The sequence below is a fragment of the Boleophthalmus pectinirostris genome, unplaced genomic scaffold, assembly GCF_026225935.1.
Source record: "Boleophthalmus pectinirostris isolate CB_2022bp ecotype Guang Dong unplaced genomic scaffold, ASM2622593v1 HiC_scaffold_8, whole genome shotgun sequence".
Classification (NCBI taxonomy): Eukaryota; Metazoa; Chordata; class Actinopteri; order Gobiiformes; family Gobiidae; genus Boleophthalmus; species Boleophthalmus pectinirostris.
Window position 1 is genome coordinate 39,330,228 of NW_026571515.1, and position 21,786 is coordinate 39,352,013.

Genomic DNA, 21,786 nt, shown 5'->3' on the forward strand with positions numbered 1-21,786 from the left:
GAGGGACTGTGTCTCTGGGCTGGCCTGGGAACGTCTCGAGATCCCCCTGAAGACCTGGAGGAAGAGTGCAAGGAAAGGGAAGTCTGGGAGTCCCTGCTTAGACTGCTGCCTCTGTGACCTGGCCTCAGATAAAGCAGAAGAAAATGGATAGATGGACGTTAAAGGTGCATTCACTGGAAAAAACAAAACAAAACAATATCTAAGTTAAAATGACTTAAATTAAGAACATTTTACTTTTATTTGAGTTGATTCAACTTGACAAGTAAAATTATCCACCAATGGAATAAGTGCCTTTTTCTTAATAAATTTTCTTTATTCAGTTTGATTTTGTTTCTTATTTTAAGTTCAAAAAGTTGTTGTTTTTCTTATTTCAAGTGCAGCAAGATGTATTTTCATATTTTAAGTACAAAAAGTCTTATTCCATTGGCAGATAATTTTACTTGTCAAGTGACATTTACTCAAATCATGATCAAACGTTTTTTTAAGTGAAATCATCTTAACTTGACTAGATTTTGTTTTTTTACAGTGTGTGTAACTCAAAATGTACATCAGGAGCATCAGTGATATGTTACGTGAGCAGAGCTGCATACACATGTATTTTTAAAAGCTTCACTTTACACCAGAGGCAACAGAGATGCACTGTTTATGTATTCATTGTTGATTGGATGAATTATATTTTAAATCACAAAACAGAAGTTGACAATAAGAGATGATGCTTTACAACGATAACGAGTCATATCTGTGGAGCTGCATTAATGAAGCTCGTCACTGTTTCACTTTGTTCGTCTGCTCCATACGTCTTTTCCTTCAGAAGTTGTTCTTGTAAAGTTTCTGTCTGATGTTGTAAAGTGTTTTATATTTATCCTCTGCGGCTGTAAACTTTCCGTAGTTCATCACGAGTCTCCGATGTTTGTTCACCTAATTAATAATGTTTGACCAACATTATGAACTAGGTTAAAGGGTCCGTCTCATGCAAAATCAACTTTTTCAGAGCTTTCTACCTTCTAAGAGTGATGTGTGGGCCTTGTATTTGTCACCCAAGTGGTTTTTAGATTGATTCACTGTTTTTTTTTAACAAATTCCAGTGTATTTCTGCCTCCCTCCCATGTGACAACGAACTAAAGCTGCTACAACGATGACGCGACAGATACAACTATGACACGTTTGACGTAGCAGAAAATGCTTCACACCCTCCCCCCTCCCCTGCTCCACCGCCTCCACCCCGCATCGGCTGACAATTCCCACATGAACCTAAACAAAAGCGACAACATAAGCTCATTGTTCTCCACTGCAGTGTCCACGATATAATAAGTTTATCTACTAGTGTTTATTAATATCTTTACCAATCAGTAATGTTCAGCTGATGTGGACGCGGTGCTTGAATTTCGTGCTCCTCAAAGTCCTCGTCCGATTCCGGGTCCAACACATGCGGCTGAACGCGCTGTATCTCCATGATGAATAAAAGTTTATTCCTGCCTCTATCAGGGTCACGTCTGTCTCCCCCTCCCTCCCTGAGATGGCGGAGGAAGGGCGGCTCACTCAGAGCCTACGTCACGTTTGGAGGGCGGAGCCTGTGCTTTCTCAGGACGGGCGGGGGGATGAGCAATAGTCGGACTTTCATAGTTCCTGGTCTGTGACTGTCTCCAAGAAATCAGTAAGATTTCATAACTATTGTGTAATGGATGTTCCAAAACCCAAATTGTGCTTGTAAATGTGCAGAAGATACAATGTGAAAAGAGTTATTTTGTATGAGATGGACCTTTAACAAAATTTTACTTCTCTGAATGCCATAATTTGGATAAAATCATACTTGTCAAACCTCATATCTCGATTGTCAGGTTGGAGGACCACAAGGCTCTGTACTTGGACCTATATTGTTTTCATTATATATTAATGATTTGCCGAATGTTTGTACAGACATTAATTTTGTGTCGTGTGCAGATGATGCTGTCATTTTTACAAAAGCAAAGTCTGTCATAGAAGCCTCAGAGAAGTTCACATCAGCAGTCACCAGTGTAGAAAAGTGTCTGACCAAGTCAAGTCTCTTACTGAATGCAAAAAAACTGTCTGCATAGTATTTTCGAAATGTCCATCAAATTCTTGTTTAAATGTGCTGCTGAGGGCAGAGGGGCTCCGGTTTGTAAATGAATTCAAATATCTTGGTGTTACCCTGGACTCCACTTTAACTTGTAAAAAACATGTAAAAAACATGTCAAAAATTCCTTAATTTTAATATTTGCAACTTTAGGCAAATTAGATCATCATGCAGCTGAAATGTTTTTCCACAGCGTGATTTTTCTCACAGTGAATCCTGCATTACAAACTGGTCACTGACAAACATCACGACCTTAAAAGCAATAGAATCACCTTTTTAAAAAACGCTTTAAAAAATATTTGACAGGAAATCTTTATCTTTTCATTATTGTCTCATACTTCAGAAATAAAATATCTCAAGTTTTGGAAATTTTAGAAAATTTAAACTTGGATGCTGGGTATATAAGATCTTATATGGACTTGCTCCAAAACCTCTGGGTGAGTTCATTTTACCCAAATCCAGTGCTAGTGGTCAGGGAACAATCTGTGTAAGATGTTATAGACACACAGCATTCAGTCAGCAGGTGTGATCAGTCAAACATCCCAGCTGCAAAAAGAGACTCTAACACATTCAGAACATTTAAAACCATCTGAAACGATCCAGATCTGTGTCACTAATGTTCTGCTTCTATGTAAATATCAGTGTTGTGTCTTATTGTGCTGTTTCTACCATATTTGTCTTTTGAATTGTCATTGACAGTTTGTCTATTGCGTGACGTTGTCTTATGTTCTATCTCTTTGACCTGCCAAGGACTAGACATGTAAAGTATTGTATTTTCCGGGCTATTAGACGAGCTCTTAAGCCTCCAACCCCATCAAAAAACGACAATCCAGAGCGCCGAATCCACTCGGGTGTCCCAGCACGACGTCAGTAAACTACAAAGCCGAACCAAACACCCACACTCATCACTCCACGCCGACGAGGAACGGAACGGAGGAACGAACTGAAAAAGCGAGCGCGACGTGCCGCTTCTAGACACGACTGAACAACTGAGTCACTGCGAACACGCCGACAATCCGTTGGTCCCAGACACACCCTCCCTACACGCCACAACTGAACAAAGCCCAGAGTCACCGTGAACGAACAAACAAACAAAACCACTCACCCATCACACTGTTGGGTTTCGTTTAAAGTCCAGTGCGGTTCAAAAAAAGTTCAAAAATAGACCATTCAATGACAGTGAGCCTTATAATCCAATGTGCCAATAGTGCGGAAAATACGGTAGACTTTGCGCTAATTCTGGCGTATTTACAAGTCTGTGTTCATGAATATGCACTGTCTCTTTTAAATAAATAAAACTGAATAAATAAAACTAAAACAAAGTCATTCTTCGAGCTCCTGATGTGACGCACAATGTTTCTGAGACTGTAAAGGTTTTAGAGAACGTGTGAAGAATCCCTCAGTCGTCCAGGCAGAATCCATGAAGAGGAGAAAATTTCAGTTTGTCGACTGGACAGTAAGTTAGTTTGTTTGAAGACGTTTCGCAGTTCATCCAAGCTGCTTCTTCAGTTCTGGTCAGACGCTGGTGGACACTTCCTTATATCTGTAGGGAGGAGCAAACTACACTGAAACTTAGGCTGCGTTCAGACTGCAGCCTGAAGTGACCCAAATCCGATTTTTTGGCCTCTATGTTCCTGTATCTGATCTTTTAATGACAGTCTGAACAACAAAGATCAAATTTTTTCAAATGTGACCCAGGACACTTGGATATGTGCTCCTGAAACCGATACACGTCTGATCTTTTGACATGCGACTTCAGTCTGAACGGTCAAAGCCCATTCATCCACCTACACGTTATCAACAAGACACAAACGTCACTATTCTGCGCTGAAGTAGGTGAAACTTGTTAATGAACTCCGTGTGACTGAAGTGAAGCACATCACCACTCACCACTCTTGGCTCCGTCTGCACATAAACATACATACATGCACATACACATACACACAAACATGTGGCCACACCGGTTTGTTAAAGTCTGATCCCGTCAGATTTCAGAAGCTCAGCAGGATCGGGCCTGGTCGGGACTTGGATGGAAGACCACTGGGAATTCCGGGAGCCACAGGAGGGCGTCAGTCACAAAAAATGTCATTGTGTCCTTCGGCAAGACACTTCACCCACATTGCCTAGTATGAAAGTGGTGTGTGCGTGAGTGATGATGGTGGATGAAGGCCGGTGGTGCAGATTGGCAGCCTCTCTTCCGTCAGTTCTCCCCAGGGCGGCTGTGGCTACAGGAGTAGTTTACCACCACTGAGAGTTGAGTGAATGAATAATGAACTGTAAAGTGCTTTGGGTGTCTTGAAAGGCGCTGTATAAATGAAATGATTAATTAAAACACACACACAAATACACACACATACACACACGCAGATATGAGTGTCAAGCCACGGGTCAAATGAGAGAAGGAAATAAACAGAACTCTGAATCGTGTGAAGAGGAGGAGGACGACGAGGAGGAGAAAGAGGAGGAGGAGAGGGAAGAGAACGACTATGAGGAAAGGGAGAGAGGTGAGAGGAAGAAGAGGAGGAGAGGAGGAGGAGGAGGAGGAGAGGAGGAAGAAGAGGAGGAGAGCGAGGAGGTGAATGAAGAAGAGGAGGAGAGGGAGGAGGTGAGGGAGGAAGAAGAGGAGGAGAGGGAGGAGGTGAATGAAGAAGAGAGGAGAGGAGGAGGTGAAGAGGAGAGAGAGGAGGAGGTGAATGAAGAAGAAGGAGGAGAGGAGGAGGTGAATGAAGAAGAGAAGAGGAGGAGGTGAATGAAGAAGAGGAGGAGGTGAATGAAGAAGAGGAGGAGAGGAGGAGAGGAGGAGGTGAATGAAGAAGAGGAGGAGAGGGAGGAGGAGAGGGAGGAAGAAGAGGAGGAGGAGAGGAGGAGGTGAATGAAGAAGAGAGGGAGGAAGAGGAGGTGAAGAAGAGGAGGAGGTGAATGAAGAAGAGGAGGAGGAGGAGGTGAATGAAGAAAGGAGGAGAGAAGAGGAGGTGAATGAAGAAGAGGAGGAGGATGAGGAGGAGAAGGAGGAAGAAGAGGAGGAGAGGAGGAGGTGAATGAAGAAGAGAGGGAGGAGAGGAGGAAGAAGAGGAGGAGAGCGAGGAGGTGAATGAAGAAAAGGAGGAGGTGAATGAAGAAGAGGAGGAGAGGGAGGAGGTGAACGAAGAGGAGGAGGTGAATGAAGAAGAGGAGGAGAGGAAGAAGGAGGTGAATGAAGAAGAGGAGGAGAGGGAGGAAGAAGAGGAGGAGAGCGAGGAGGTGAACGAAGAAGAGGAGGAGAGGAAGAAGGAGGTGAATGAAGAAGAGGAGGAGAGGAAGAAGGAGGTGAACGAAGAAGAGGAGGAGGTGAAGGAAGGAGAGGAGGAGAGGGAGGAGGAGGTTGAGGAAAAGAAGGATGACAAGAAGGAGAGGGAGGGAAAAGGAGGAAGAGGAGGAGGAAGAGGAGCAGGAGAAAGAGGGGGAGGAGGAGGAGTTTGGAAAATGTTCAAATTCAAGTCTTGTACTAAATAGAGTTGTCAAAAAATGAAATAATAAAATAAAAAAAATCAATACTCAGACAGAAAGTGCATGAAATACTAAAACCTGTGGAAGATCTGCACCGGGAAAATTTACATAGAAAATCCTGCACCTCTGACCAACACTGTCACACTCTGGAACACAAGTGAAGTGTCTTGCCTAAGGACATAACAACAGTTTTTGTTATTTTGCCCCTGGTGTCCTTCCCCCCGGTGGCTCCTGATTTTCCCCAGTGGTCTCCCATCCAAGTTCTGACCAGACCTGGATCCTGCTGAGCTCCTGAAAATGTGACGAGATCAGACTTTGACACTGCGAGGAGTTTTGAGTTGTATTTTTTCACGTGTACTTTTTACTTCAGTAGCCGACAATTTTGGAAGCAGTTTATGTCTGAGATTTTTGAAACGTTTTTGTTTTTTGAGCTCAGTTTTTAACATCACATCCTGGGATTTTAACCGACTAAGAAGTGCAGCTCAAAGGACACGAGTAAAGAGACTGTTGGATTTTGTGAAATGAGCCGTTTGTTTTTCTCGTATCCATGGAGATGGTGCAAAGGGCTTTCCAAGGAACTAATGGTGCGTTCGTTTATCCGTCCGACTCGGAGGTTTGGGGACGTTACCTAGAGACACGCACTGACACGCCCCTTTTCCTCGGACAGTGTTGTGGTGAGGTCAGTGTTAAACAAAGTCTTGTTTTAAACGGGTGTTGTTGAACGTCCCGACAGTCGTTAAAAGGAGATAAACAACAACAGTAACAGCTTTCCGGTTGGTGTCCACAGTTTTCTTCAAGTCGGACACGCAAAACCGGAACGAGGCGACCAGCGCGTCAGCTCTGTCCATTACATAAAACAAAGGGACAGTGTCAGCAGTCACCTCCAGTCTCTCTCTCTAAAACCTTCAAATCAGGCAAGAAATCTAGGGGTAATAATGGACTCAGACTTGAACTTTAACAGCCACATCAAGTCAATAACATCTGCAGCCTTTTACCATCTAAAAAACAGAGCAAAAATCAAAGGTTTACTGTCTAAATCAGACTTGGAGAAACTTATCCATGCGTTTGTCTCCAGTAGGTTAGATACTGTAATGTTCTGCTCACTGGTCTCTCCAAACGAGCTGTGAGAGCTGCGAACATCAGAACATCCAGAACATCCAGAACATCCAGAACGCTGCAGCTCGGGTCCTGACTCGAACTAGGAAGTACGAGCACATAAGTCCTGGTCTCAGGTCTCTGCTCTGGCTCCTGTGGCTCAGAGACTTTAAAGCAGCTCTGTTTGTACAAGTGTCTTCCATGGCCGAGCACCAAAGTCCATCTGTGACATGTTAGTGTCATATGAACATCTTCACAACTCTGAGGAGCTCAGGGACCAACTCCTGCTGGTGCCCAGAGTCACGACTAAACAAGGGGAGTCAGAGTTTCAGGTTCATGCAGCTAAAACCTGGAACAGTCTGAACATGTGAGACAGACTCTTCTGTGACGCTGTTTAAATCCAGACTCAAAACATTTCTGTTTGACTGTGCAAATAACTGAAAGGTTTTCATTCCGCACTCTTCTCTCCAATTTATGTCTCTCTTTTTTTAATTTTAATCTTCATGATTATTTATGTTTTGATTTGTTTTTATTATGATTTTAATGTATTTCTTATTCTGTAAAGCACTTTGAATTACTTTGTGTACGAATTGTGCTGTACAAATAAACTTGCCTTGCCTACTTTAATCTGGCTGATTTTCTACTAAAATATTTAAATTATATTTTCTATTAAAATATTGTTAATTTTCTGTGGTGTTTATCACAGCAGCGTCTCTGTACGTGGCCCCTCCCACCAGAGCAGCACAAATGAAGACTTGTCTCTTTCCAAACGCTCTTAAAGGACGATCGTTTTGACTGTTGATCGTGACACCCTCATCAGAAAAATGTCCAACATGACAAAAAAACTTATTTCTATTTACATACAAGTTCATGTATTGACATTGTGTTGAAATTGCATTTTTCTTAAAGTTTCAGGTTGTTCATAATATTATAATATTTTGTAAAAGAAAGAGTTCATCAATTAAAAAAGATTTCTGTAATAGATTTGCGTTTCTCTGCACAAATATTTGAACTTATTGTTATTTTTGGGGTTTATATGCCATGAGTTTCCTGATTCGGCCCCTTTGGGATCAAAGTAGGTTGGATACGGCCCCCGGACCAAAATGAGTTTGACACCTCTGATATATAGGGTCTATGCATAAAACATAATAAAACACTTGAAGCGTGGACGTGACGTCATATCTGAGATCCGAGTGAAAACGATGGATAAACAAACGCACAATTACTATGGACATTTGAAATGCTACAGACTTTTACATCATATGTGGCAGAAGACTAGCCTGATTTATTTACTGTTGTGCTGTTCCACAAAAGGGACACAGACAGACGCGACGAGTTTGACGTCATGGCTTCACAGCTCTTCACTGATTGACGGTCTACAACTTCTGGGGTTCTAGTGCAGGGGTCACCAACTTTTTTGAAACTAAGAGCTACTTCATGGGCACTGAGCCATACGAAGGACTACCAGTCTGATACACTCTTCTGAGATAACACATTTGCTCAGTTTGCCTGTAGTTACACATTATTACTAATGATGAATGATAATCATCTATGTGAAGACACTGATTACGTTAACAACTTTTCACAATAATTATCAACAATGACGGTGAGGTGGGAAACAGATATCAGTATTCAGCACTTTAACTTTATTAATTTCAGTAATTGTTACATTTTTAAGTACAGTGTTGGCAATTATAATCATTGCTTCTCTGAGTGCGTTTACAGGTACATCAGTATCCTGGTTATAAATGCAGATTCTGCTTCCAAAAATCCCAATCCCTCGCTCAACCTCGGTTACGAATTTAAAAAGTCAACGCCAAAGCAAAAGGCACCAACTGTTCACCAAGAAACACCTTCCACTGCAAAGAGACCAAGACGTGATGTTGCTGTAAAACCACAAGAACAAGAAAGTGCAGCTCAGTCTGTTTGTCTTCTGCTCCTCTCCATTAACAAACAGGATTTTGCTTTGTTGTCGCTCCACATACAAAATGTTCACTGCAAAGTCGAGATGATTTAGGCAGTCAAATGTTTCCTTTTTGGTCCTTCCTGTGGATCAATCCTGCCCATCAACTTCACCTTTCACTATTTTTTCAATTCCATTGGGAAGAGAAACAGTTTGAACAGAGGTTTGCAGTCACACACATCTGATTCCTTTTTGCATTTATGGAATTCGCAAACTTCTGAAGCCTATTTCTCGAGCCGTTTTAACTGTTAGAACATCCAACAACCACCCATCCCAAAACTAAAATATGACAATATCAGAACCAGAAACAAAAGTAATATGGTTCAAAAGACGAGAAAAGATCGACTTGGACAAAAGATGCATCCCACTGGGAAAACAAACACGGCGGTTTGATGCTCACTTTTTCGGAAAATCCTTCCCAGTATGATTTGCCTGATGACCGGAAATTCGAAATTCAGGATGTAGGTATTGGTATTAGTACTATGTACTATGGTACTAATATTCTTTTCAACAGATCATGTAAGATTTGAGTTATGGTCCCATGAAGAAAGTTGAGGGACTATTATGTCAGACATGTAACTGAATCAGGTCAGTAATGTTTAAAATAAAGCATCATACAGAACACATTTTATTAATTTTATTGATCTTTATTTATTTACTTTTTATAATGCTGGTAAATAAGTTAGGCATTAGGAGCCTGGTCTTTGGGGTTGAGGACGATCCTGGTGCGTCTGAAAAACACCTGTCTGCGCTCAGTCTGGAGCTGCTTCATCTGTTGTCCCCCCTCAGTCTTTGTGAAGACCTTATCAAGTTCTACGGTGGAGCTCTGGGTCTGTGAATCCATGGCCTCTGGTCTGGTCTGAGGAGCAGAGACCTCAGACCTGTGGATCTGAGTGTCTCTGAGGCTCTGGAGATCCACCTGGTGCTCCCTCTTCTGCTCCTCCAGCATCTTCCTGGCCTCAGGTGACTGTCTCTCCAGGCGAGCGCTGTTCAGAACCTTCAGGTGGAGCTCCTTCCTCAGATCTTCTATGCTTTTCTCAGCTTGAGTTCTTGCGGAGTTGAGGACGATCCTGGTGCGTCTGAAAAACACCTGTCTACGCTCAGTCTGGAGCTGCTTCGTCTGTTGTCCCCCCTCAGTCTTTGTGAAGACCTTATCACGTTCTATGGTGGAGCTCTGGGTCTGTGAATCCATGGCCTCTGGTCTGGTCTGAGGAGCAGAGACCTCAGACTTCTGGATCAGACTGTCTCTCAGGCTCTGGAGCTCCACCTGGTGCTCCCTCTTCTGCTCCTCCAGCATCTCCCTGGCCTCAGTTAACTGTCTCTTCAGGCGAGCGCTGTTCAGAGCCTTCAGGTGAATCTCCTTCCTCATAAGTTCTACGCTTTTCTCAGCTTGAGTTCTTGCGTCCTCAACAGACCTCTTCAGAACTTCTCTTTCCTGCATATATGTCATCATCCTCCTCGTCAGATCTCCAATGATTTGTTTAAATCCGTGGATGTTGTCAGTATGGACAGTCACTTCCTCCTGGAGTTGCTTGTTCCTCCGTTGCTCCTCCCTCAGCTCGTTTCGGAGAACAGTGACCTCCTCGCTCAGCTCCTCCGTGATCTTTGTACTCTGAACCTTCTCCTCGTCCGAAGACCTCCTCAGACGTCGCATCTCCTCCTGCAGTTTACTCAGCCCTTCCTGCAGAACTCCCCTCGTCTTCCTCTCCTCCATCAGGTCGTTCTGCAAAGCTGTTGTCTCCTGCACCTTCAGGTCCAAAGCTCGTCTGGAGACCTCCACATTCTGTTTGGCCATGGACACTTCCTTCTCCAGCCTGGTTATGGTGACTTTCAACTGACCATAGCTGGACTTCAGAGCATCGGTCACCATTTTGTACATGTCCTCCTTGCTCTTCAGCTGGTCCTGCAGGCTGGAGATCTTAGTGTTCTGCAGACAGAGGTAGGCGTTCAGGTCTGTCCTTTCCTGCTCGAACCTCTGGATCTGCTCCTTGGCCGTGTCCAGTTCTCGTTGTTTCTCCACAGCTTCCTCCAGAGCCTTTTGCACGCTGACTCTGTGCTGGACTCTGTGCTGTCGTTCTCCGTGGAGTTGTCGCTGCAGAGTACGGTTTTGTTCTTCTGCGTGCCTCAGTTGTTCCGTGAGTTGCTGCACCAGGGCAGACTCAGGAGCCGGTTTCTTCTTGAAAAATCGCATCTTCTGAGCTTTGCTAAAACGCGTCGTCTCGTGTGAAGTTCAAGTGAAGTCTGAGCTGAAATAGGACCAGGGACCAGCCTTACAACTGGACTGAGTGATATCAAAGCCTGCAGCCGGCCAATCACGTTCGAGCAGAGCCTGTATCCACGGCGATGACATTTGGCGATCGCCGTGGATGCGATGATGTCAAAGTCGAGTTCCAGTCTTGTTTATGTTTGAAAAAAGAATGTTATTTAAGGTAAACAAATCTGAATTAACTTAATGTACATGAAAATTTAATAAAATTATAAAGAAAAAAAGAGAAAACTGCTGTTATACTAGACATTTAGAAATGAAGGTAACATGATTTGATGGATGAGTCATAAATCTAATCCAACACAACTTGTTTTAATCTGCGCTGAAGCAGGCGGAAACCGGAACTGTAATTTTCTACTAAAATATTTAAATTATATTTTATATTAATATTGTTAATTTTCTGTGGTGTCAGCAGCATCTCCAGCGTCTCTGTACGTGGCCCCTCCCACCAGAGCAGCACAAATGAAGACTTGTCTCTTTCCAAACGCTCTTAAAGGACGATTCGTTTTGACTGTTGACCGTGACACCTTTCATCAGAAAAATGTCCAACATGCCAAAAAAAATTATTAAGTTCATGTATTGACATTGTGTTGAAATTGTATTTTTCTTAAAGTTTCAGGTGTTCATAATATTATAATATTTTGTAAAGAAAGAGTTCATCAATTAAAAAAGATTTCTGTAATAGATTTGCGTTTCTCTGCACAAATATTTGAACTTATTGTTATTTTTGGGGTTTATATGCCATGAGTTTCCTGATTCGGCCCCTTTGGGATCAAAGTAGGTTGATACGGCCCCCGGACAAATGAGTTTGACACCTCTGATATATAGGGTCTATGATAAAACATAATAAAACACTTGAAGCGTGGACGTGACGTCATATCTGAGATCCGAGTGAGAACAGATGGATAAACAACGCACAATTACTATGGACATTTGAAATGCTACAGACTTTTACATCATATGTGGCAGAAAGAAAGCCTGATTTATTACTGTTGTGCTGTTCCACAAAAGGGACACAGACAGACGCGACGAGTTTGACGTCATGGCTTTCACAGCTCTTCACTGATTGACGTCTACAACTTCTGGGGTTCTAGTGCAGGGGTCACCAACTTTTTTTGAAACTAAGAGCTACTTCATGGGCACTGAGCCATACGAAGACTACCAGTTGATACACTCTTCTGAGATAACACATGCTCAGTTTGCCTGTAGTTAACATTATTACTAATGATGAATGATAATTCTATGTGAAGACACTATTACGTTAACAACTTTTCACAATAATTACAACAAATGAGGTGAGGTGGGAACAGATATCAGTATTCAGCACTTTAACTTTATTAATTTCAGTAATTGTTACATTTTTAAGTACAGTGTTCAATTAAATCATTGCTTCTCTGAGTGCGTTTACAGGTACATCAGTTATCCTGTTATAAATGCAGATTCTGCTTCCAAAAATCCCATCCCTCGCCAACCTCGGTTACGAATTTAAAAAGTCAACGCCAAAGCAAAAGGCACCAACTGTTCACCAAGAAACCCTTCCACGCAAAGAGACCAAGACGTGATGTTGCTGTAAAACCACAAGAACAGAAAGTGCAGCTCAGTCTGTTTTCTTTCTGCTCCTCTCCATTAACAACAGGATTTTCTTTGTTGTCGCTCCCATACAAATGTTCACTGCAAAGTCGAGATGATTTAGGCAGTCAAATGTTTCTTTTTGGTTCTTCCTGTGGATCAATCCTGCCCATCAACTTCACCTTCACTATTTTTTCAATTCCATTGGGAAGAGAAACAGTTGAACAGAGGTTTTGCAGTCACACACATTCTGACTTTTTGCATTTATGGAATTCGCAAAACTTCTGAAGCCTATTTCTCGAGCGTTTAACTGTTAGACATCAACAACCACCCATCCCAAAACTAAAATATGACAATATCAGAACCAGAAAAAAGTAATATGGTTTCAAAAGACGAGAAAAATCGACTTGGAAAAAAATGCATCCCACTGGGAAACAAACACGGCGGTTTATGCTCACTTTTTGGGAAAATCTTCCCAGTATTGATTGCCTGATGACGGAAATTCGAAATTCAGGATGTAGGATTGGTATTAGTACTATGTNAATTCCATTGGAAGAGAAACAGTTTGAACAGAGGTTTGCAGTCACACACATCTGATTCCTTTTTGCATTTATGGAATTCGCAAACTTCTGAAGCCTATTTCTCGAGCCGTTTTTAACTGTTAGAACATCCAACAACCACCCATCCCAAAACTAAAATATGACAATATCAGAACCAGAAACAAAAGTAATATGGTTCAAAAGACGAGAAAAGATCGACTTGGACAAAAGATGCATCCCACTGGGAAAACAAACACGGCGGTTTGATGCTCACTTTTTCGGAAATCCTTCCCAGTATGATTTGCCTGATGACCGGAAAATTCGAAATTCAGGATGTAGGTATTGGTATTAGTACTATGTACTATGGTACTAATATTCTTTTCAACAGATCATGTAAGATTTGAGTTATGGTCCCATGAAGAAAGTTGAGGGACTATTATGTCAGACATGTAACTGAATCAGGTCAGTAATGTTTAAAAATAAAGCATCATACAGAACACATTTTATTAATTTTATTTGATCTTTATTTATTTACTTTTTATAATGCTGGTAAATAAGTTAGGCATTAGGAGCCTGGTCTTTGGGGTTGAGGACGATCCTGGTGCGTCTGAAAAACACCTGTCTGCGCTCAGTCTGGAGCTGCTTCATCTGTTGTCCCCCCTCAGTCTTTGTGAAGACCTTATCAAGTTCTACAGTGGAGCTCTGGGTCTGTGAATCCATGGCCTCTGGTCTGGTCTGAGGAGCAGAGACCTCAGACCTGTGGATCTGAGTGTCTCTGAGGCTCTGGAGATCCACCTGGTGCTCCCTCTTCTGCTCCTCCAGCATCTTCCTGGCCTCAGGTGACTGTCTCTCCAGGCGAGCGCTGTTCAGAACCTTCAGGTGGAGCTCCTTCCTCAGATCTTCTATGCTTTTCTCAGCTTGAGTTCTTGCGGAGTTGAGGACGATCCTGGTGCGTCTGAAAAACACCTGTCTACGCTCAGTCTGGAGCTGCTTCGTCTGTTGTCCCCCCTCAGTCTTTGTGAAGACCTTATCACGTTCTATGGTGGAGCTCTGGGTCTGTGAATCCATGGCCTCTGGTCTGGTCTGAGGAGCAGAGACCTCAGACTTTCTGGATTCAGACTGTCTCTCAGGCTCTGGAGCTCCACCTGGTGCTCCCTCTTCTGCTCCTCCAGCATCTCCCTGGCCTCAGTTAACTGTCTCTTCAGGCGAGCGCTGTTCAGAGCCTTCAGGTGAATCTCCTTCCTCATAAGTTCTACGCTTTTCTCAGCTTGAGTTCTTGCGTCCTCAACAGACCTCTTCAGAACTTCTCTTTCCTGCATATATGTCATCATCCTCCTCGTCAGATCTCCAATGATTTGTTTAAATCCGTGGATGTTGTCAGTATGGACAGTCACTTCCTCCTGGAGTTGCTTGTTCCTCCGTTGCTCCTCCCTCAGCTCGTTTCGGAGAACAGTGACCTCCTCGCTCAGCTCCTCCGTGATCTTTGTACTCTGAACCTTCTCCTCGTCCGAAGACCTCCTCAGACGTCGCATCTCCTCCTGCAGTTTACTCAGCCCTTCCTGCAGAACTCCCCTCGTCTTCCTCTCCTCCATCAGGTCGTTCTGCAAAGCTGTTGTCTCCTGCACCTTCAGGTCCAAAGCTCGTCTGGAGACCTCCACATTCTGTTTGGCCATGGACACTTCCTTCTCCAGCCTGGTTATGGTGACTTTCAAACTGACCATAGCTGGACTTCAGAGCATCGGTCACCATTTTGTACATGTCCTCCTTGCTCTTCAGCTGGTCCTGCAGGCTGGAGATCTTAGTGTTCTGCAGACAGAGGTAGGCGTTCAGGTCTGTCCTTTCCTGCTCGAACCTCTGGATCTGCTCCTTGGCCGTGTCCAGTTCTCGTTGTTTCTCCACAGCTTCCTCCAGAGCCTTTTGCACGCTGACTCTGTGCTGGACTCTGTTGCTGTCGTTCTCCGTGGAGTTGTCGCTGCAGAGAGTACGGTTTTGTTCTTCTGCGTGCCTCAGTTGTTCCGTGAGTTGCTGCACCAGGGCAGACTCAGGAGCCGGTTTCTTCTTGAAAAATCGCATCTTCTGAGCTTTGCTAAAACGCGTCGTCTCGTGTGAAGTTCAAGTGAAGTCTGAGCTGAAATAGGACCAGGGACCAGCCTTACAACTGGACTGAGTGATATCAAAGCCTGCAGCCGGCCAATCACGTTCGAGCAGAGCCTGTATCCACGGCGATGACATTTGGCGATCGCCGTGGATGCGATGATGTCAAAGTCGAGTTCCAGTCTTGTTTATGTTTGAAAAAAGAATGTTATTTAAGGTAAACAAATCTGAATTAACTTAATGTACATGAAAATTTAATAAAATTATAAAGAAAAAAAGAGAAAACTGCTGTTATACTAGACATTTAGAAATGAAGGTAACATGATTTGATGGATGAGTCATAAATCTAATCCAACACAACTTGTTTTAATCTGCGCTGAAGCAGGCGGAAACCGGAACTGTAATTTTCTACTAAAATATTTAAATTATATTTTATATTAATATTGTTAATTTTCTGTGGTGTCAGCAGCATCTCCAGCGTCTCTGTACGTGGCCCCTCCCACCAGAGCAGCACAAATGAAGACTTGTCTCTTTCCAAACGCTCTTAAAGGACGATCGTTTTGACTGTTGACCGTGACACCCTCATCAGAAAAATGTCCAACATGCCAAAAAAACTTATTAAGTTCATGTATTGACATTGTGTTGAAATTGTATTTTTCTTAAAGTTTCAGGTTGTTCATAATATTATAATATTTTGTAAAAGAAAGAGTTCATCAATTAAAAAAGATTTCTGTAATAGATTTGCGTTTCTCTGCACAAATATTTGAACTTATTGTTATTTTTGGGGTTTATATGCCATGAGTTTCCTGATTCGGCCCCTTTGGGATCAAAGTAGGTTGGATACGGCCCCCGGACCAAAATGAGTTTGACACCTCTGGTTTAGACGGTGACGGCGTTTTTGGGCTTAAAAACGCAAAAATCTGAAACCACCCTCTAGACTGAAAAATTTGAATACGCTCCACCGTAGCGTTTCCGTCTACACTGCCCAAGATGCAAAACTCTGGTCAGATCTGCTCACGTTGCGTACGCGATGCATGCCCAATCGAATTCCACACACTTTTGCGTCACTGTATGCATGCAGATTTCCTCCTGAAAACACTCGTCTAAACGTGGAATAAAGAGTGAAGACGCGACGCCACTTTTGCGTCTTCTGTGTATACCATCATCATATAAACATTAGCCTGATTCATCAGCCGGTTTTACTTTGTTTCACTTCGTACAAACCGTCTAACCTCGCAGTATTAGAATTCATTCTCTCGACGGTAGGCGGGTACTTTTTATCATTTAACCAGTCGCTGCCATTTGGTCTTGATGTATGTAATGCGCCGCTAACGGGGCTAACTGGTATATTACCGTATTTTCCGGGCTTTTAGGCGCTCTGGATTATAAGACGCACTGTCATTAAATGGTCTATTTTTGACATTTTTTCTCAAATAAACAAAACACAACAGTTCGATGGATCAGTGGGACTTTGTTTGTGCGTTCACGGTGACTCTGGGCTTTGTTCAGTTGTGGCGTGTAGGGAGGGTGCTGTCTGGGACCAACGGATTGTCGGCGTGTTCGCAGTGACTCAGTTGTTCAGTTGTGTCTAGAAGTGGCACATTGTGCTCACTTTTTCGGTTCGTTCCTCCGTTCCGTTCCTCGTCGGTGTGGAGTGATGAGTGTGTCTGTGGGTGTTTGTCGCTGTGCGGTCGCTCTCTGCTCCGTGTGTGTTTGCGTGTTCTGTGGGTGGTGTGGCTTTGTAGTTTACTGAAGTCGTGCTGGGACACCCGAGTGGATTCGTGTATAGGGCAGTCTGGCTTGCAGGGCCCGCAGTCGTTTTTTTGATGGGGTTAGAGGCTTAAGAGTGCGCCTAATTGCCCGGAAAATACGGTAAGCTTTTCCCAAATCCTGTAGGAAGAAGGACAATAACGTCTTTCCCCTTCATAAAATTCACCAAACATTCTCTTTGTTCCGGCTTTAAATCTTCAATCTCGGGAATTGTTGCCAACACAGAATATATGACTCTTCGCTGATTGGTTGGTGCCCGATCTCACACTTCCGGGATTTTTGCGAACCGTCTAGTGTATTTTGATTCCTGATCTAGTAGCTGGAGAGAAATGAAATTGAGCAGAGGCACTAGGTGGTGCCAGCCTGGCTATATAAACGTAGCCTCAAGCCTTGAATATGGGACAATGCAGAATTACTCAAACATACATGAATCAATCTAAATACAGCTAAGTAAACTACTGACGAAAAAACAGCATTAAAACATGATTAAACGCTTATATAACTGGATTTTACTTTATATGTCTGCATTGCAAAAGTGTCCCATCCACCTTTCCCCTTTACTCTCTTCCACAATCTCTCCCCCAACAACGTGCCTTCTGTTGATGTCATGCATTATGTAAGAGAAAATATTAAAGAAAAATATGAAGGATTAAATTAAGAAAGTGCCATTGTCTAGGGAGAGGTGGATATTGGATCTATTTATATTAAGTTTTTCTATGATCCAATTTACAATAGTTTTGAATGGTGGCATAGCAACAGCAGTGGCTTATCTCTGTACTTCAATTTGTGTAATATCTGCAGGGAGGAGGCTGTTAAGTTAATAAGAGAAATATTAAAAGGTTTAATTTAACGCATTCTTACTATTTTAGTCTTACAGGTCCAAAAACTGGGCACAAAATGTAATTTCTTGTGATTTTATCAGCCTACAACAAGTGGTGGTATAATTTTTCTCATGTAGTTAACCTTCATAATGACAAATAAATGCAGTTTACTGTACCAGAATAAACCAGGACTGAACCAAGAGTAAAGACAAGAACTAAACTAGGTCTAAATCAGGACTAAAATGGGACTAAATCAGGACTAAACCAAGACAAAACCAAGACTAAATCATACTAAATCAGATCTAAACAATCTAAATAACAGATTAAACTAGAAAAGCACTCAGAGAGCGCAGACCTCCGCCAAGGTCTTCTGGATCAGATCCGGATCAGCCTTTGGAATATGAAAGAGGATCCCATTGTCCATCCCTGAGTCAAATTTCATGGGGTTTGGTCAATAATTAACCGAGATATTGAGAAACAAAATTTTTGGCCCCATTTACCACAATGTTAACTAAAATTTCAAAGTGATCCAGAATCCAGGATTTCTTCCGGATCAAACCCAAAATGAAATCAGTTCTTCCTTTTCACATTTCCAACAAATCCTGAAAATTTCATCAAAATTGGTCCATAACGTCTTGAGTTATGTTGCTAACAGACAAAACAAACAAACAAACAAACAGACAAACGCCGGCAAAAACATAACCTCCTTGGCGGAGGTAATTAATACCAAGGCTAAAGACCAAGAATAAAGACCAGTAAACAAGGCTTAAACATATCTAGAACTAAACCAGGACTAAACCAAGACTAAAAGAGAACTAAAACGAGACCCAGGATTAAACCAAGGTTAAAGAGCAGCAAACTGGCAGCTAAAAGTGGACTAGCATATCTAGAACTAAACCTAAGACAACCTAGGACTACAGAAGACTTAAGGAGTACTAAAGCAGGACTAACTCAATAGTCAAGTAAATATACAGTGCAATGAAGTGCGTTCTTCATTAAATATTGTGTGTTGTGTTGTGTGTTAGCAGGGGAAGATGTGGCCTCTCCGTGCAGTACGCCCTCCTCCAGCTGGGAGAGATGCAGCTTTGCAGAAGGTAAAGGACCAGGGCTAAACCAGAACTAAACCTAAACCAGGACTAAATCAGGATTAGACCAAAATTTAACCAAGACTATATCAAGACTAAACCAGGAATAAACCAGGATTAGGCCAAAATTTAACCAGGATTAAACTGAGGCCTTTGCAGAAGGTTGAACAGAACAGGCTGATGTCAGACTGCACTGGACTAAACCGGGGACAAACCAGGAACAAACCAGGAATAAACCAGGTCTGAACTAGGCCGAAAGAAGGGCGAAAGAAGGGCTAAATCAAGATTATACCAGGACTAAACAAGAATTAAACCAGGCCTAAACCAGGCATAAACAAGGGCTAAATCAAGACTAGACCAGGATTTAACCAGTCATAAACCAGGCCTAAATCAAGTCTAGACCAGGACTAAACCAGGACTAAACCAGGACTAAACCAGGGATAAACAAGAGATAAACCAAGACTGGACCAGGACAAAACTAGGTCTAGACCAGGCCTAAACCAGGACTAAACCAGGACTAAGCTAAGACTAAACCAAGACTAAGCCAGGACTAAACCAAGGCATTTGCAGAAGGTAGGGAGCTGATATCAGACTGTACTGAGGTGTTGTGTTTTCATTGACTTCATGTTCTCTGGTTTTACACAAAAACTATGTCAGCATTCCACACAGCCAAATGCACTTTAAAGAGTTAAAGTCATGACAAACTACAACTGTCCTTTTTCCCAAGGATGTAACAAGATTTGAATCCATGTATCATTTGATTATCACATTATCCAAACTGGGATACCAGACTTTTTGCTTTGAAATGTGTAAATATGTGTATTTCCCTACTTACCTAAGCACTACCTGCTGTTTGCATCCAAAACATTGAATCATTGGTAAAGTGCTAATGTTGGAGATGAAAGGGCTGGCTGTGCAATGACGGTCCGCCCTGTTTCACTTCACCTTCTCAAAAAGCTGTTAGTAAGCTGTGCATGCACCAAACATTTACAAAGGGGAATAGAAACAGTAATGGATTCTTGTGAGCTTGAAGGCATGTTAAAATTTTGTTACCTCCTCGAAAATATACTTGGAGTTGTGTTCTTTATTTTATTTTTTTACATATTACGTGTTTGAGTAATCCTCCAGTATAAGGCTGTCTGCATCCCCAAAGCTCAAAATGCTCTGTTCCACCATGTGATGTCATGTAGTGGTAGTTTTCAAGTTAAGCTTTACATTTTGTTAAGTAGACATTGACAATTCCAGATCTGAAATTAGCCAAATGAGTCTAGTGGCATTAGAAGGTGGAACAGAGAGAACTGAGCCTAAATGTGCAGGGTTTGTGTGTTAAACATTTGTGAAACATAACTCCACGCATGTTTTTGATGAGGAAACAACATTACAACATAGATCAGAAAATTGTGTAATATGGGCCCTTAAAGGGACAGTCCGGAATTTTTCCTAGTGAGCCAGAGTATTGTAGACGTGTGGAGACACTTTTAGAAATATTCCATCCAGTCCTTGTATTTGCAGAGGTCACTGGTGCTAGGCTAGTGCATGTCAATGACCATAGTTATCCTGCTACTAAAAACAGTCTTACCCAGTCCACAAAACACGCAAAACAAAAACTATTATTACACCAGACTGTCCATGTAAATGTCTGTGTTGATAGAATAATTTTAGAATTAAAACCAGCCTTGCATTTGAAGGATTTATGTCTGAGCAGCAGCAGTGAGTTGTACTTCCTGATAGAAAGTTGGCAGAGGCGGACTGATATATGAGAAAATAGTCCCTCAACATGCGATGATTCGATGCCAGTTTAGTTTTATTTCACACATTATTCTATCAACACAGACATTTACATCGACAGTCTGGTGTACGTCTCCAACACTCTGACTAACTAGAAAATGAGGTCCTTTGTCCAAAATTCTGGACTGTCCCTTTAAGTTTAAAACTAGTCCTTAGGTCTCACCAGCCTCTTGGTATTCACATAATAATTATTTGTCCACAGCTTTAGAACAACTTTTTCAGACAGAAATGTGAAACTAAATGGGCTACCCTTGGACAGCCAATCAGCTCTCATCCCAAAGTGTCATATAGTGACTTACATAGCTCATGGCTCAAGTTTACAATAAATAAAATGTTTTCCAATTAGATGAAGGCAGCAACTGTCTGTCTGATATTTGTCACAAAGTTTACTTTTGCTTTTACAGTCCATTTTCGTGGGGGAAAATACTTGGGTATTTCAGTTTAAATAGTCATATTTAGTAGGGATGTAACAGTAACCGAAATATCGTGATATCGTATTGTCAGAGTTCTCGCAATAATATCATGGACCATCACAATATATCGAATTACAACAAGTCTCTATGCTTAAATGAAAAGTTATGGTGTGGCAATAGCTAAAAAGAAAGACAGAGGGAACTACATAGACCATGATCCTTTGCTGCATTTCAGTGCAGACTACAAGAAGAAATAACAGTTCTAACACTTTTAAGTCTCAGTTCTTTGGATTAAATCTTGTTAAGGCATTTTAAGAGGAAAAAGTAGCATATTAACAGTTTGTTGTTTGTTGCCTCCACAAAATATCACAATTAATATCGTACCGTGAGATGTATATCGTGAAAATATCGTACCGAGAGTTACATCTGTAATCGTGAGACTCCCCACTATATCATGAGCTTTCAACAATATCGCAATAAATATCGTACCGGGAGGTTCCAGTGTTGGGAAGGTTACTTTTAAAATGTATTCCCTTACAGATTACAGATTACATACCCCAAAATGTAGTTTGTAACGGAATCCATTAAATTACTTAAGGTGAGTAATGTAATCTGAATACTTTGGATTACTTGATTTGCTGTAGAGAAGCAAAGACGAGGAAATCTTCACATAAGATGTTTTGTTTGCTAAAAGAAAATAAAAAAAGTCCAGTCTTTACTGAACCGTATTAAAAATATTACTGATTTATTCCAACAAGTTTAGCATGTCTTATTTTTATTTAATTATTTTATTTTACATTCA

General features: G+C 42.0%; 1 protein-coding gene across 1 annotated transcript in view; it reads left to right on the forward strand.

The window, feature by feature from the left end:
• Positions 1–21,786, forward strand: part of vwa5b1 (von Willebrand factor A domain containing 5B1) — a 135,832-nt gene that overhangs the window by 101,790 nt on the left and 12,256 nt on the right. The window contains exon 18 of the mRNA XM_055166088.1: positions 18,727–18,792. Within this exon, the coding sequence (XP_055022063.1) occupies positions 18,727–18,792 (66 nt within the window). The remainder of the gene's footprint in view (positions 1–18,726; positions 18,793–21,786) is intronic.